Source organism: Elephas maximus, chromosome 2 (genome assembly GCF_024166365.1).
Source record: "Elephas maximus indicus isolate mEleMax1 chromosome 2, mEleMax1 primary haplotype, whole genome shotgun sequence".
NCBI classification, from domain to species: domain Eukaryota; kingdom Metazoa; phylum Chordata; class Mammalia; order Proboscidea; family Elephantidae; genus Elephas; species Elephas maximus.
The window spans coordinates 138,093,557-138,111,898 of record NC_064820.1 but is presented as its reverse complement, the minus strand read 5'-3'; the positions used below and the strand labels follow the sequence as shown (position 1 = coordinate 138,111,898).

Here is an 18,342-nt window from a genome sequence, read left to right as displayed (position 1 = left end):
AAGTAGAATGTCAGGTCCTTCTTCCTAGTCTGTCTTAGTCTGGAAGGTCAGCTGAAACTTGTCTACCATGGGTGACCCTGCCGGTATTTGAAAATGGGGGCATAGTTCTCGCATCACAGCAACACGGAAGTCCTCACAGTAAGACAGACTGACAGACACATGGGTTTTACATCTTTGCTATCATTTAAATAAGATTTAGTAAGGAAAGCACTAAATGAATATGGGCACTTCATCTTAAAACAGAAGCCTTATCATTATTACTATTTTATTACCCTCAGGGTCTCCCACGAAATCAAGCTAATAGTACTTGTACAGTAAATGCTTATTGAACCCAACTGAACACACAGAAAAATAAGACAAATTGCACTATAGCTTCATCTTCTATTCATCAGACTTGATTGTTATTCATTTTTAAATCTAGCTTACTTCTAAAGCATAAGATTTGCCACTTCTGTGCATATTACCAAAGTAAACAAAAAATGCAACAACAATAATGTATTGTTTCAACAAAAAGTTCAAATAAGTTTATATCCTCCAGATTTACTTCCTAACAAAGATAATCAGATGTTAATGATTTTTTTTGTTGTTTTTAAGTCTGTGTTCCAGAGTATGCTAATTGCCAGAAGATAGATTATCATTTCTCCCATTCTCGTTTTATAGAAGTACTAAAGTACTAAGTACTAACGTACTGGGCACATTGAAACTCATGTAAAAGCCTACATTTCCCAGCATCTCTTGTATCTAGGTGACTATATTTTGCTGGTAAGATGTTAGCAAACATAACCTATTACTCCTGATTTTCTCTTTAAGATGGAGTATGTATGTTTTTCCTACACTTTTCCATTCTTACTTTTGAAATACATGTGTAAAATCTGGATCTCTAGCCATGAACTTAGATATCAAAATGAAGGTTACAACTTGGGATAGCAGATACAAAGGTAGACAGAGCCTAGGTCTCTGATAACATCAGGATACTGCCATACATACCCTGAATTACCTAAGGCTAGGCAGAGCCCTGGTTGTGCAGTGGTTAAGAGCTTGACTGCTAATCAAAAGGTCGGCAGTTCAAATCTACCATCTGCTCTTTGGAAACCATATGGGTCAGTTCTACTCTATCCTATAGGGTCGCTATGAGTCAGAATAGACTCGATGACAGTGGGGATGGGAAGATGTTATATAAGAGAAAAGCATACTATTTCCTTGATTTCATTGTAATTGATGTTTCATTATACAAATTATGTACTCTATCAAATACACCTAGAAAGGGGAGGAAAAAAGAGTATTATTATTATTATTTTGGTATTTAGACTGTTTCAGACTGCAAAGAAAGACATGCTTAGTTGGTCTAGCCAAGGAGAACGTAAGAAAACAATGGAATTTTTTCAGTAGCTGGTTGGTCAATTTTCTAAGGTTCAATAATAATGTTAGGGAAATAATGGTTGCTCTCGAAATCGAAAGACAGCTCTGAGAACCAAAGGCAATGTTCTTAGTCGTTCTTTGGGAGCAAGCATTTAGTATTCACCAACTGAGCAACTCTTCTATACTGGTTGCTGGGTCTTTTCAGAGGTCAAGACAGGCCTGAGTCACTCTTATGTCTTAAAGTTTATATAGATTTTTTTTTAATAAATGTCAAAGCAGCATTAACCAAATTGTGTAATAATGTAAAGAATTTCATTTATTAAATTGTTTCTAATACAGTTTAGTAGATTTTACTATTCACAAGATCACTGGACTTACTAATAAATATTAATCCATAAGTGCATAACAATTACTGTAATTAAATACTGTCAATACTGCCAATAAATCACTGTGATTAACAAGTAAAAAGATAAATAGGTAGATAGGTAAGTAGGGAGACAGAAAGACAGATAGAAATATAAAATGAAAATAATGTGAATTATGAATATAAGACCAGGGCAAATTGGCCCTTCTTTCTCCATGCTGGAATTGCCCCACGCTGGTGACTCTACCACTTTCTGCTGCTTCTCTGTTAAGCTTACATTCCAACTCCCTGAGGAAAGGATCTGGTTGGATCTGCCAGTTGTTATCCTGTATACTGTTCCTTTATTGGACAAAGCTCTTGTGTCAGCCTTCATTTGGATTCATCCACTGAGCATTGGAAAATAGCTATGACAAGGAAGTGTTCTTACCTGCCTTTTTCTCTTAGTAGACATTTCTATGGCTCACATTCATTTCTTTCTTCGGTTCTTTGACAATGATGACACATATTTAAAATAAAATTGTTTTCATAAATTGATCTTAAAGATTTTTCTTATATAGATTTTAGAATTCATAAATTCTTATATAGGTTTAAGTTGGGGTCAAATTCCTCCTTTTCTTCCATTAAGTTTGCAATTGAAGTTCTTGTGCTTGAGAATTGCTGATGAGAAGGCCTAGAGATAAAAATCACTCAAATTGAAAGAGGGTGTTTGTTCTTAAGGCAATTGAACTACATATTATACAGTTTTTAATTAAGCAAGATAAATAGGATTTAGAACAGTTATAAATTTATCTATATAGACAAATATTTAAAGATAAATGTACATGTAAACTATTTATTTTGGGGTCTGCCTCAGACTTTCTCTATTACAAGCTGTGGATGATGGCTTTACAAGTCAGTTGACATAGGAAGAGAGTTCAGCAGTTCTCACTACATGCTCATCCTTATTTCTTCTTTCCTTACTCTCCACCTAATCTACTCATATGTGCCCTTTTGGACCATCTGGAGTTGGTGGAGTTGAAAACCTTGAAAATCAGACCCAAGCTGGGAAAGTTAAGAGGAGATGGAAGTGAGGGCAAGAAATGATTTTTTTTTCCCCCTTAGAGTTACACTTCTTCACTCAGTAAACTGTAATTGAATACCTACTACATAAAGAAATTATTCTCTCTGCCAGGAAATCATGCTGGATGGAATCCAGATGGAAATTCATGCTGAAATTGTCTGAGGGGAGCACTCATAAACAGATAATTCCAACACTTTAAGGTGAATGTAGTACTGAAGGGACAAAACACAATAGGGCATAGGAGAAGGAGCTCCTAAAGTTTCCTTTAAAACCATAAATAGGCCTATTTTTTCTTTAATTCTACTGTAATTATCCCCTAGGGTTACCTCTATTTTTACTCTTTGTGTTTTAAGATTTACAGAAGTAATATAAACTGAATTTTGATTCATACAAATAACTTGGATCATATCACTTATTTTCTTCTAATTCTGCTTTCTTTTATAAAAATATTTAGGGATATTTTCCCAAATGTAAAAACTTTGAGCTCATGTGATTGTTAAGTTACATTTATCATTGTTTTGAATTTTTCCACAATCTGACCATAGCTTCCTTGTGTCTGAGGCTAAGAAAAACCTGGAATCATCAAACACAACACCTGCCATTATCTTTTCTTCAAAATTCTCTTTGTTTCACTCCATTAGCAAAGTCCTCTGTGGACCTGAACAACCACAATTACTTGGACAGATGACCCAATTATCAATTTTAAGACATATAATTCTTCTTTGCACCTGATGGTTAAGTGTGGATATTCTTACAATTACCTGCTAATTAGTTGTTATTGAACTGTCTTCTCATCTCCAAATATTCTGCAAAAAATCTGTCCTTCCAAAACTACTTTCTCTGATTTTGTTTTCTCTTTAATTCCACCAGCCCTGTGGTTAAGACTCCATCAGTTGCAATGGGATACCTTGAAATAGCTTAAGCAGAACAGAGAAGTGTAATTAAAGGATATAGCGAATTCTTTGTCTGGTTAATTGATTCATCTCTTGCTTGGCTGCAATAACATCGAATTGGCCAAGTAAATAAACTCCAGTACCCTTCAGTGTGTTCTGCACATGGCAGCTGTATGGATTACTTCTTTTATTTCTATCTAACTTTATTTGATGTTAAATATTTATTTTCAAATTATAAAATACTTTTTTTTCACATATAACAGAAAATAGATTAATAAAACAAATATACCCAGACTTAACATTTTGTGTAATTAGGCAGGTTTTAAATGAAAGAAAATAGTTCAGCTATACTTGATGCCTCCCAATATCCATTCCTCTTCCTCCTTACCTAAAGTAAAAACAATCTTTAACTTTATGTGTATTATTTTATTTTCATGTTGTATAAACTGCATACCACAAACAGTATATAGATACTAAATATCTGTTTTTATAACTTTTTTTACATTCAACCTTATAATTTTGAGATCTATTTCTGCTGATATATATAAAAAAAAAAGAAATTTTTTTAGCTCTGGTTAATTAGTTTTAACTATTCTATATTAAAAATCCCCCACGTGTCTGTCAGTTTGTTGTATTGTGGGGGCTTGCGTGTTCTCTGATGCTGGAAGCTATGCCACTGGTATTCAGATACCAGCAGGGTCACCCATGGAGGACAGGTTTCAGCTGAGCTTCCAGACTAAGACAGAGTAGGAAGAAGGACCCTGCAGTCTACTTCTGAAAAGCATTAGCCAGTGAAAACCTTATGAATACCAGCGGAACATTGTCTGATATAGTGCTGGAAGATGAGCCCTCCAGGTTGGAAGGCACTCAAAAGATGACTGGGGAAGAGCTGCCTCCTCAAAGTAGAGTCGACCTGAATGACGTGGATGAAGTAAAGCTTCCGGGACCTTCATCTGCTGATGTGGCATGACTCAAAATGAGAAGAAACAGCTCCAAACATCTATTAATAATCGGAACCTGGAGTGTACGAAGTATGAATGTAGAAAAATTGGAAATCATCAAAAATGAAATGGAACACATAAACATCTATATCCTAGGCATTAGTGAGCTGAAATGGACTGGTATCGGCCATTTTGAATCAGACAATCATATAGTCTACTATGCTGGGAATGACAGCTTGAAGAGGAATGGTGGTGCATTCATCGTCAAAAAGAATGTTTCAAAATCTATCCTGAAGTACAGTGCTGTCAGTGATAGGATAATATCCATACGCCTACAAGGAAGAACAGTTAATGTGACTATTATTCAAATTTACCCACCAACCACTAAGGCCAAAGATAAAGAAATAGAAGATTTTTATCAGCTGCTGCAGTCTGGAATTGATCAAACATGCAATCAAGATGCATTGATAATTACTGGCAATTGAAATGCAAAAGGTGGAAACAAAGAAGGAGGATCAGTAGTTGAAAAATATGGCCTTGGTGATAGAAACAATGCCGGAGCTCGAATGATAGAATTTTGCAAGACCAACGACTTCTTCTTTGCAAATACCTTCCTTCACCAACATAAATGGTGACTATACACAAAAAAAAAAAAAATTTTTTTTTTTTTTTTATACACATGGACCTCGCCAGATGGAACACACAGAAATCAAATTGACTACATCTGTGGAAAGAGACGATGGAAAAGCTCAATACCATCAGTCAAAACAAGGCCAGGGGCCAACTGTGGAACAGACCGTCAATTGCTCATATGCAAGTTCAAGCTGAAACTGAAGAAAATCAGAGCAAGTCCACAAGAGCCAAATATGACCTTGATATATCCCACCTGAATTTAGAGACCATCTCAAGAATAGATTTGACTCATTGAACACTAGTGACTGAAGACCAGACGAGTTGTGGAATGACATCAAGGACATCATCCATGAAGAAATCAAGAGGTCACTGAAAAGACAGGAAAGAAAGAAAAGACCAAGATGGATGTCAGAGGAGACTCTGAAACTTGCTCTTGAGCGTCGAGCAGCTAAAGCAAAAGGAAGAATCAATGAAGTAAAAGAACTGAACAGAAGATTTCAAAGGGCCTCTCGAGAAGACAAAGTAAAGTATTATAATGACATGTGCAAAGAGCTGGAGATGGAAAACCAAAAGGGAATAACACGCTCAGCATTTCTCAAGCTGAAAGAACTGAAGAATAATTCAAGTCTAGAGATGCAATAGTGAAGGATTCCATGGGGAAAATATTAAACGATGCAGGAAGCATCAAAAGAAGATGGAAGGAATACACAAAGTCATTATACCAAAAAGAATTAGTCGATGTTCAACCATTTCAAGAGGTGGCATCTGATCAGGAACCGATGGTACTAAAGGAAGAAGTCCAAGCTCCTCTGAAGGCATTGGTGAAAAACAAGGCTCCAGGAATTGATAGAATATCAATTGAGATATTTCAACAAACAGATGCAGTGCTGGAGGTGCTCACTCGTCTATGCCAAGAAATATGGAAGACAGCTTCCTGGCCAGCTGACTGGAAGAGATCCATATTTATGCCTATTCCCAAGAAAGGTGATCCAACCCAATGTGGAAATTATAGAACAATATCGTTAATATCACAAGCAAGCAAAATTTTGCTGAAGATCATTCAAAAACGGCTGCAGCAGTATATCAACAGGGAAATACCAGAAATTCATGCTGGTTTCAGAGGAGGACATGGAACCAGGGATATCATTGCTGATGTCAGATGGATCCTGGCTGAAAGCAGAGAATACTAGAAGGAATTTTACCTGTACTTTGTTGTTGTTTTTTTATTGACTATGCAAAGGCATTTGACTGTGTGAATCATAACAACAATGGATAACACTGCAAAGAATGGGAATTGCAGGACACTTAATTGTGCTCATGAGGAACCTTTATATGGATCAAGAGGCAGTTGTTCGGACAGAACAAGGGGATACTGATCGGTTTAAAGTCAGGAAAGGCGGGCGTCAGGGTTGTATTCTTTCACCATAGCTTTTTAATCTGTATGCTGAACAAATATGAGAAGCTGGACTATGTGAAGAAGAACAGGGCATCAGGATTGGAGGAAGACTCATTAACAACCTGCGTTATGCACATGACACAATGTTGCTTGCTGAAAGTGAAGAGGACTTGAAGCACTTACTAATGAAGATCAAAGACCACAGCCTTCAGTATGGATTACACCTCAACATAAAGAAAACAAAAATCCTCACAACTGAACCAATAAGCAACATCATGATAAACGGAGAAAAGATTGAAGTTGTCAAGGATTTCATTTTACTTGGATCCACAATCAACAGCCATGGAAGCAGCAGTCAAGAAATCAAAAGACGCATTGCATTGGGCAAATCTGCTGCAAAGGACCTCTTCAAATTGTTGAAGAGCAAAGATGTCACCCTGAGGACTAAGGTCCGTCTGACCCAAGCCATGGTATTTTCAATCACATCATTTGCATGCGAAAGCTGGACAATGAATAAGGAAGACCGAAGAAGAAGAATTGACACCTTTGAATTGTGGTGTTGGCGAAGAATATTGAATATACCATGGACTGCCAAAAGAATGAACAAATCTGCCTTGGACGAAGTATGGCGAGAATGCTCCTTAGAGGCAAGGATGGTGAGACTACGTCTTACATACTTTGTACATGTTGTCAGGAGGGATGAGTCCCTGGAGAAGGACATCATGCTTGGCAGAGTACCAGGTTAGCGGAAAAGAGGAAGATCCTCAACGAGGTGGATTGACACGGTGGCTGCAACAATGAGCTCAAGCATAACAATGATTGTGAGGATGGCGCAGGACCGGGCAGTGTTTCTTTCTGTTGTGCATAGGGTCGCTATGAGTCGGAACCGACTCAATGGCACCTAACAACAACAACATATTTAAAATACCCCAGTGGTACAGTGATTAAGCGCTGAGCTGCTAAGTGAAAAAAGACTTTGTTGTTGTTAGATGCCTGTTATGGATTGAATTCTGTCCCCAAAAAATGTATGTCAACTTGGATAGGCCATGATCCCCAGTATTGTGTGATTGTGCACTATTTTGTCATCTGATGTGATTTGCCTATGTGTTGTAAATTCTCTATAATGTTAATGAGGCAGGATTAGAGGCAGTTATGTTAATAAGGCAGGACTCAATCTACAAGATTAGGTTGTACTTTGAGTCAATCTCTTTTGAGATACAGAAGAGAGAAGGGAGCAGAGAGACAGAAAGACCTCATTACCACCAAGCAAGAAGAGCCAGGAGAGCGCATCCTTTGGACCTGGGGACCCTGCCCTAAGAGACTCCTAGACCAGAGGAAGATTGATGACAAGGACTTCCGTCCAGAGTCGAGAGAGAGAGAAAGCTTTTACCTAGGAGCTGGCAGCCCTGAATTCATACTTCTAGCCTACTGGACTGTGAAAGAATAAACTTCTGTTTGTTAAAGACATCCACTTGTGGTCTGGGTATAGTATTCCTATTATAGCAGCACTAGCTAACTAAGACAATGCCATCGAGTCAGTTCTGACTCATAGTGACCCTACTTAAAACAGAACCATCCTGCCCAATCCTGCACCATCCTCACTATCATTACTGTGTTTGAGCCCATTATTGCAGCCATTATGTCAATCCATCTCATTGAGGGTCTTCCTCTTTTTGCTGAACCCCTGCTTTACCAAGCATGATGTCCTTCTCCAAGGACTGGTCCCTCCTGATAGCATGTCCAAAGTATGCAAAACAAAATCTCTCCATCCTTGCTTCTAAGGAGCATTCTGGCTGTACTTCCTCCAAGACAGATTTGTTCTTCCTTGGAAACCCTATAGGGCAGTTCTACTCTGTTCTATAGGGTTGCTAGAAGTCAGAATTGACTTGATGGCAATGGATAATGGGGCACTCTATATATACTTACTCAATTACTTACTAGTAGATATTTGGTTATTTCCAATTTTTAGCTATGAAAAGAACTACAAGATGCTTCCTTGTGCTTTTCCAATCCTGTCCACATCTGTTAGAGCTTCTGTAGGGTGATCTAGGCTGTGTTCCTAAAAGACCAGGATCATAGGGTACATATGTAACTTATCCAAAGTTATACAGTACTGTCAAAAAGTTTCACAAACTGATGAAATTTACATTTTTCCTGGCAATGTATGAAGTTCTCATTTATCCACATTATCAGGGACAATTGTAATTATCAGATTGTTTTATTTTTACCAAAGGCTATTGGGTATGAAATGCTGTCTAGTCTTTCTTCAGTTTGCATTACCTTGATAACTAATGAAACAGAGCCTATTTTCTGGAACTTTTTGACATTTGATGATCACATTACACCCTCGTGCTGCATAACCTCCTTTCAGGCAACATCTGACTGCATATACATCCAAGGTACCATACCAGGGTAAATAGGGGTTGGCAAACATGTCAAATGCTGAGAAAGTCAGAATGATAGGTGGAGATTCATGACTTTTTTTCAGATGTGCCCTTTCAAATACTGCTGAAAGGTCAAGAAATAAGAACAAATTTGTTAAACTTACTGACATAGTATCCATGCATATCTTGGCATCTGTCATTTTCTTGTTTCTCCTTTATGCTGTAAATTACCCCTGAGAAGATGAAAGGAGCTGAGACTTGGAGTGTAGGTGCAGAACCTGGCCTAAGGCAGGGGGAATTGCATCTCTCTCATGGTAACTGGAGAAGATGTATGTATGCATTGTTGGTTTAAAGGCCTCTGTTTACACTGAGAAGTGGAAGAGAGCTGAAAATGTAACATTTGTGGAGAGTGGAGGTTTGAAATTTCCACTGAGAAATGTGCAGCAGCAAAGGCAAAGGAGAAGAAATATCTGTTTGGTAGTGAAACAAAAGTTATTAAACAACAAGAAGGTGGAAAATCAGTGAATGCTACTGTTTGTGATTTATGCATGTTAGTACAATGTCCAAATCATGTAATGTCCTATTTCACAAAGCATATGGTGGACTCTAAGCGATGCATGACTATGTACGAATTACTTGTTCACCAGCCTTTGTGATGAGGTCTTAGTCTCCTCATTCAGAGCTCTTGGGACAGTTAGTTGCACTTTTACAATTATGTATTTAAGTATGTAATTAACGCCAGGCCCTTCCACTAGATTCTCTGTTTCATGAGGGCAGGATTTTTTTTTTTTTGTCTTTGTTTTAATTTTTTGGCATTTATTAAACACTCAGGAGATAATAATGTAGTACATGGAACTCTAATCAGGATTTACAGGAAGGCCTTCAAAAGGGATGGAAACTAGCCAGACACTATAAAATGATCAGAATTCCAGGAAGTGTGTATTCATCTCTGAAAATGAGGTCCACATCCCTCATAATAGGGCACTGTTGTCTCGATTGTTGTAGATGTTTAATAAGGTATAGGACTTGGGGTAGATAACCTGTCCAGGTGACTCAGCACTTTCCCACTGGATTTCACCTTCTTTTGGTGACCTCCCTCTTTAATTTCTACAGTGATATTTGGCCCAGAGGAAGGGCATGTACCATGAACTTTGTGGCTCATTTATACATAACTCTTTTTTATCCTGTTTGCTTCCAGAATATCTGAGGAAATAGGGCATTAAAAAATAGCAATACCTTCAAAAATGAAATAGGAAAAAAAAAGTGCTTTAGCACACACTTGTACCAAAGAAATAACCCTTGATGCATTTATTTAACAATTATTTGCTGAACACGCACTAAGCTTCCCTCATTACATTATGCCTTAGGATACAATAGTAAACAAAAACAAACAGTGGTCTTGCTCTCATGTATATTAGAGTCTAGAGGAGAAACATTATCTAGTATTCACACTACTACTAATCATGTAATTAGGAAATGTACTCAGAATGAAAGAAACACAGTTCCCTGTTAATACTTAACAAATTAACTTGACCTGTAAGGAATCTTTTTTTTTTTTTAAGGAATTTTGCAGTGGTACAGGAAGGTCTTACTCCATGAGTGACTCCTGAGTGAAAATTTTAAAGATCTATAGAAGCTGATTAGACTAAGAGGAGAGGGAAGAGCATTCCAGGAACAAACTTCAGCCTGTGAAAACAACCCATAGCAGGAAGCAGAATGGCAAATATGAGGGTCTAGAAGACTAGATAGGTAAAAGAACCACAAAGAAAAGGAAATTTATGAATGATAGGGATGGACAGTTATTTAGAACCTATAGTCCGTAGTGTGCTGGAGCCAAGTCATATTGGCTAGCAAGGGCCACTTGTTATATTTTCAGAAATTTTTCCAGCTGGTTGCAAAGCCAAATATCATTAAAAATAAAATTTAAAAACCTAAAATTAAATAAATTATATTAAAATTTTTTTTCTAATTATTTCCCATTATTTTACATTTCAATATTATATGTGCTCTTGAATTTATTTCTGCCTATGAGTCGGAATCGACTCGACGGTGAGGAATTTGGTTTGGTTTTTATTATATATATATGGTGGAAACACTTTATGATGGTTCTGCACATTTCTTTCCAACTCCACAAACTCAATGATGCCATGTTGCTAACTTAAAATCAACCATGGTGCAAACTTACACAATAAAAATTGGCAAATGCTATAAATCAGGGCCTTTGTTTTTTCTTTGAGAATCATTTGTTATACATCTACCAGTACACTACTGAGTTGAGAATATGCAGGGCATAGGAGGCCATGTTAAGAATTGAGCTTTATCATAGGTGAAATAAACGAACACTTAAAAGTGTTAAGCAGAGGTTGACAAGATCAAGTTTCTGTTTTAAAAATTTCATTGAGACTACAGAGGTGGGAGGGGGGCAGGATGACTCTGAGTGCTCCATATGATGAATAATGGTTGCTTAGACTAGGATTATAGACGTTAAAATGGAGATAAGTGAATGGATTCAAGATACATTTAGGAGCAAAAATAGAGAAGACTTGTTCCCCAGGAGCCATGGAAAGGGAGATTTCTGAGTTGCTTAAATGTGTGGTGGTGGTGCCATTCACTAAAATAGAAGAAGCAAACCAGATTAACAGGAGAAGATCATGAGTTTGATCTTGCCCATGATGAATTTGTAGACTTCTGAGATATGCAGGTAAAAGGCTAAGCCTGGGTGCAGTAATGTGAATCAGTTGCTGAAGTACCTCAAGAGGAAGACGCAAATACTATATCCTTAATTTTTAGATGCTTAAGATATTTTCATTTTGAGCTCAATCCTGCTACCACTTGTCAAAGATTCAACTTTACAGTTGGACAAAACTTAGGCCTGAGTAAGAGAAGAGGCAAAAATTCTTACAAAAAAAAAGATCTCCTTCAATAAAAGCATTTTTAAAGTAACCTATATCTTTTCCATCTTTGTATATGTACATGTGTGGTGACCATGAAAATACAGCTCTGAGACCTGGCTGCAGGGAACATAATTGAGAGTTCTGCGTACTACTGTGCTCTGATATCCAGCATTTGAGCCAAGGCCATGCTTCCTATAACCTGTCCTCTGCCAGTGACTGAACACAGCTGAGGTACTAAAGCAAGCCTGTTATGAGAGTTACCAGATTCTCTTGAATGACTTCAACTTCAGGACACCCTGATAACCATACCGATCTTTCCTAGAACTGCACTAAGATGCTTCCACCCAATTTTCCTGTCTTCACAACTTCCTCCTTCACTTAGGGTCAGACCAACACAAAGGTCTGATGACTTTGCCAGCCTCACCTGACTCCTTTTCCATTTTTTCCTCAAAGATGTTTCTTTTAATAAATTTCTTACACATTTAATCTCACCCAGGTGTCTGCTTCTCGGAGGACCTGGACACAGCACTGTGCTTCCTACATTAGATTTGGTTCTACTATTTATCTCAATTTTATTGTGCAGACACGCTTTTATGGGCATGGGAAAGTTTCTTTTATTTTTATTTTTAGCATTTACATTTTATTTTTTTATAGTTTCTGTCTCCCAGTTGAAATTCCTCGTGTCTACATGGACGTTCTCCAATTCTCCCACTAGATCCTTTAACATATTATCAGAATTGTTTTAAAATCCTTTCTGATAGTTCCAACATCTGGGTTCTTTCCAGATCTTATTGCTTTCTCTCTTAAGCATGAGTTGTTTTTCTTGCTTTGTGTGTGTGTGTTTTGTAATTTTTAACTGAATAGCGGACATGATGTAAAGAACAGTACAGACTGTTGCAAATAGTATTTATGTGCAGAAATGGGCTCTTCTTCTGTCTCACATTTAATGTGGGGATTTAGTAAATGTAGTCAATGTTTGAGATGGTATATGTTTTGTTATTATTATTCATTATACCATAGGCTTTAAATTCCTTTGTCAACTGGTTGCTATTGCTTTGTGCTTAATATAGTGCCTTGACCTCCAGAGGGTCTTTTCTCAATGCTTTTGCTCCACCCTATGCTACAGCTGAGTATCTCTCCTCCAGGAATACCCTGCTGTTACTTTTTATTTGGTGTTTGTCTTGTGGTGTGGCATGGGGCTGGTTCTCAGTTCTTCTAGTCCTTCCCCCGTCTTGGACAGACACTGTGCGCCTTCTCATCAGCGGCCGGGCCTTTCCTAGATTTCCATCTCTCCATCTCTGGGCAGTCAAACTCTTGATAGGTCTTGAGCAGTTAAGATTTTCCACCCTTCCGCCAGTGTAGCTAATATCTAGTTTTTATTAGTGTAATATCCTGGGATCAAGTGAGTTTTCTGCCCCCTTCCCCAGGGTCAGACAGCTTTTGCTTCTACCCACTCTCGGAAACAGGAAACTTTTGCCTGTGTCTTGGAGTTTGGAAGGTTTCCTGACACTTTCCCAGTGACTTAAGATTCCTGCTTTGTATGAAAAAAGAATCTGGGAAATGGGCAAGGTTTTGTGTCTGTGTGCCATCACTGAAGACTCTTTCTACTCTCCTGCCCTGCCCTCAGTCTCTCACATGAGAGGACCATGGATGGGAAAGGCAATGAGTTAGTACAGACTCTAAATGGTCTAGGGCTCCCAGAGGTTTTAAATTCATGATGGCATATATGTAACCTTTAATAATTTATTGAAGTGTTAGCTGTTTACTTACTTTCATGGCTATTCCCTCTTTTTATTGTGATTTGCCAATGGTGAAAAAGTTCACGTTTCCTATATCTCCTCAGAGCACTTGAAACTCTTTGCATTTCAGTTTGCCTGATTGCCTTGTAAGCTTAGTTCTCTGCTGGTCTCAAGAAAATTTATGATTTTACAATTTATCTAGATTTTTCTTACTTTTAGAGTAGGATCAATGTAGTCTTATAGCTCTCTACTTCATAAACAGAAAAGAATCTGCCTTCTTCGTTTTAAAGTCAGTAATGTTTATGCATCAGGATTCTACCTTTGATGAGTATAGCAGAGTAGGAATAGAACATATGCATAGATAGTATTTTCTATTCTAGACATGTTCAATCATTACATTATCAAACAATTGGTACTTTGGGTTATGGTGGCTGTTCTGTAAATTTATTGAATGAAAACCTTAAGTAGCAATGCAACCCATAGTTCAGTGTTAGTCAAGGTTCCCGTAACATGTTAGAACTAGAAAGGAAAAAGTTGCTTCTATTATATTTTCATTTTGGGTCATTCTTCAATACAGTTACCTTGTCCTTTCCACCAGGTGGTTGACCAGATTGATACCCTGACCTCTGACCTACAGCTGGAGGATGAGATGACCGACAGCTCCAAAACGGACACCCTGAATAGTAGCTCAAGTGGCACAACAGCTTCCAGCATAGAGAAGATCAAATTGCAGGCCAATGCACCTCTCATTAAGCCCCCAACACACCCGTCTGCTATCCTCACGGTCCTGAGAAAGCCGAACCCTCCACCACCTCCTCCACGGTTGACACCTGTGAAGTGTGAAGACCCCCAAAGTGTGGTGCCAGTTGTCAATCCTGTAAAGACCAATGGCACCCTTCTACGAAATGGAGGTTTACCAGGTGGGCGAAACAAAATTCCAAATGGAGACATCTGCTGCATACCCAGTAGTAACTTGGCCAAGACTCCAGTGCAGCCTCTGATGCATAGACCTGAAAAAGACAGGTGTCCCCAGGCAGGGCCTCGGGAAAGAGTACGGTTTAATGAAAAGGTGCAGTACCATGGCTATTGTCCTGACTGTGATACCCGGTATAACATAAAAAACAGGGAGGTCCACTTACACAGCGAACCTGTTCACCCACCAGGAAAGCTTCCTCACCAAGGCCCTCCCCTTCTTCCTCCACCCCATCCCCCTCCTTTTCCACTAGAAAATGGGGAACTGGGAATAAGCCACAGTAACAGCTTTCCCCCTCTCAGACCTGCAACTGTGCCTCCTCCCACTGCACCAAAACCACAGAAGACGATCTTGAGGAAATCAACAACTACAACAGTGTGATGTATGCCATTTAAAAAAAAAAAAAAAAAAACTTTTTTTATTTCTATATTATAAACATAAAATAGGTAATGAGCACTTTCTACTCAAGCAATAAAAAACCCAAATATATTAATCCTGCATTCAGCAAAGTGGCATAAAAATCACCTGGTAAGTATGCAGTACATTGTTTCTATCCCAAATATGCATTCTTTTAAGTGTTTCATCATCAAAAATCAGAGAATAATGAAGAAATCTGAATACATTATTTTTGCAATTGACCTATGACAGACTGTGACCTACAGATTTCAAATATACTGATTTACTCTAAGAGATGGGATAAGATTCATTTTATTCATGCCTAACTCATCTATGCATTAATACCATGTCATACTCTTAACTTTGATCTAATGCTTTTTAATAAGAAATTTTAATACTGAAGCACTATTTTATTATTTTTTTCTAAAGATGTTTGCCACTAGTTTTGAATTATTTAATGTTGAAGACAATACCAAAAATTATTTTCTATACTACACAATTATATCTTCAGCTATATATGTAACGCAAGATTTTGGTCTGTGGAAATACTGTTATGTCAATAAACAATAGTAAATAATGACAAAACCAAATGTTCCTCAGAATTAAAATAATGCAGTGATTCATTTAATCCCATGTTGATGGTCCTCAAAATGGGTAAAACTCTGACAGGGTTTGGAGAAGACCACAATGTGTATATGTCAGAACTTTCTAAATTAAATATCATAATCCCTGCCATGAATAGAAGCTATACATTTGCTAATTATATGCCTCTGTTTTGGTACTTTTAATCAACTTTTGTGACCCCACTATTTTTTCCTTTTAATTTTTTATTGACACTATGTGTTTTCAGTAATGGAGAGCATGCCAATCATTAAGTGTATCTGAATTTTTGGTGGGTAATATGGTTTTTGTCTTATGCCTCGTTGCACAAATTGTACCCTCAGAGTCCAGAGGGTATGTGTACCCCTGTGAACACAAATACTAACTACCCCAGAGTCTGGAGGTGCATGTGCGTACCAAATAAAAAGTTTCAAAATTCATGTTTTTCCTACCAAAAATTCAATGATTCAGCACCACCTCATTGAATACCTTGTAAAAATAGTAATTTGTGGCACACCCTGTCCCCCCCACCGCCCATTTCAAACAGTGATATAGGGCTCTGCCTGTCCGCAGAGTGTACTGTCAGGGGGACAGTAGCTTTCCAATGATCCCCAGAGGTACAAAAAGTAGTGGTAGCTATGTATACCACCGATCCCGAAACTGTTTAAGGACGTTTGAACTCCTCCTACATTGCCAGACCCTTTAGACACTCCTCCCACTTAGCATCCCCCAAAGAGACATCATAAACAGCACACTGAGGCCATGGTATGTTTTGTATCCTATGTCAGCAAGCACTCTGCCTTCCTGAGGAAACCCACATGTTTCAGAGAATCATAGAGGAAAATAAAGTTGCTTCTGGTAACAGGATGCTTTCAGCGTTGGCCTTAAGCTGAGTCCCTCAGAATTGAAAGATTACCATGATTCTTTGTTGTTCCACAGAAGAAAGGGAGAATCCTTTCCTCCTAGCATTGAATAAAATTCCTTCTCTTCAGCCTAATTTGTCTGCTTAGGTTACTTACCCACTGATAAGCCTAGTAAAATCCCCAATTATAATGGTTTGGACTAATCGGATGTTATGCCCTCAAGCTAGAAATGAGTTTATCTCCCCTGAGTTTTTATCGGAGCCCTGGTGGTACAGCAGTTAAGAGCTTGTCTGCTAGCTAGCCAAAAGTCAGCAGTTTGAATTCACTTTCCAGCTGCTTCTTAGAAACCCTATGGACCGGTTCTACCCTGTCCTTTAGGGTCATTGTGAGTCAGAATCGACTCAACATGAACGAGTTAGGTTTGAGTGTTGATGAGGAGAGGAGCACAGCTGAACAAAACTGATCCACTAAGTAGGAAGCAGGAGGGATGGTGGTAGCTAATCAAAATTGTTTAGGACCCTTCTGAATTAGAATGACAAATTCAAGAGTAGAGGGAGTCATCTCAGTGGAAACTTGTTTTTTGTGCAACTTGATAAAAAGCACAGTGACCTTTTTGTATACTTGTCTTTTGTTCACAAAACATTATTTTTTTGCTGCTAAAGAGAAGTACTCTTCAAGCATTTCTTTGTTGTCTTTTTCAGAATATCATAATAATTTATAATACAGGTTTAAAACAATTTTCTATTAAAAGATTATAATATATTTTAGGGAGAGCAAGAGAAAAAAATAGGCTTTTTTTTTTTTTTTTTAAAGGAGCTATCAAATGAGGGAAAAATAGAGGCTGTCATGTTAAACATTTGCTTAGAGTGCTGTTTGCATTGCTCATGGAAATAATTTAAGCAGAATAAATCTAACATTTCAGAAAGTCACAAAGCCTAAGACCAGTAATCAAGAAGGGCTATACTCCAAAATTTATTAACTGTATTATCTGTATGTTTAATGAATATGGGTCAGCTAAATAATTAACTTGTTGAATACAAAAGTGATGTATACTTAACTTTGAAGTGCATCCATTTAGATTTGGTATAAATAAACACAGTTTCATCATTGTCTAGATTTAAATTATTACTTCCTTTCAAAAGTCCGTCACGTGTTAGACTGTTTAGAGCATATTAAGTCTTAGAAAACATGCAGCTTTCTCTCTTCAGTTCATCTTCTTTTCTCAACCAGTTAGTGTGACCTGATAATCACCTTATAGTTTGAGACCTTGATCCATGTCGATGTCTCAGGAACCAAGCTGGCTTTCAAGGTAGAGCTTTCTAGCAACCATAACTCATCCACAGAGTAGATAACTTGCTTGCAAAAAGTGCCTGGTTGGATAAGAACATTGAGCCCATGTGCCTAGAAACAACCTCTGAAGTTCAAATCCAAGTACAGTCAAAGCTACCCCTTGAAAGGCCCTTTTTTTCCTGTTTGATTATGGCATATGTCAAAGATATAATACCTGTTTTTACTGAACACAATCATACATATGAGCCCAGAAAGCTGACTTAAAGCTCAGCTCAAAAATGTTATAGTTATTGACCTTACTCTCTTTATTACAGCTTATTTATTTATAATCAGAAATGTATGTTAGGTTACAGCAGTGTTGGGACACTCTTGAGTATATTTGCTCCATATGCTATTTCATTTTTCTTCGCTAATATGTGGAATATATTATACTGATTTTTTTTTTTTTTTGGCCTAGTTGACAATTTTTCAACATTTGCGTGAAGTGTTGAAAACTATGTCTTTAAATATATGTAAACTTGTAAAACATGGAAAGCAGTTAACATCCAGCATCATAA

The 18,342-nt window shown here is 37.7% G+C and overlaps 1 protein-coding gene across 2 annotated transcripts in view; it reads left to right on the top strand.

Moving 5' to 3' along the window:
• The window catches only part of PRR16 (proline rich 16), a 255,749-nt gene extending 240,286 nt beyond the window's left edge, over nt 1-15,463 (top strand). Inside the window, exons 2-3 of one of the 2 annotated variants that reach the window (XM_049873599.1) lie at nt 12,029-12,155; nt 14,262-15,463. In XM_049873599.1, the coding sequence (XP_049729556.1) occupies nt 14,313-15,017 (705 nt within the window). In that variant the 5' untranslated portion in view covers nt 12,029-12,155; nt 14,262-14,312 and the 3' untranslated portion in view covers nt 15,018-15,463. The remainder of the gene's footprint in view (nt 1-12,028; nt 12,156-14,261) is intronic. The other variant, XM_049873598.1, reaches the window with a different exon arrangement.
• The last annotated feature ends 2,879 nt before the right edge of the window (nt 15,464-18,342 follow it).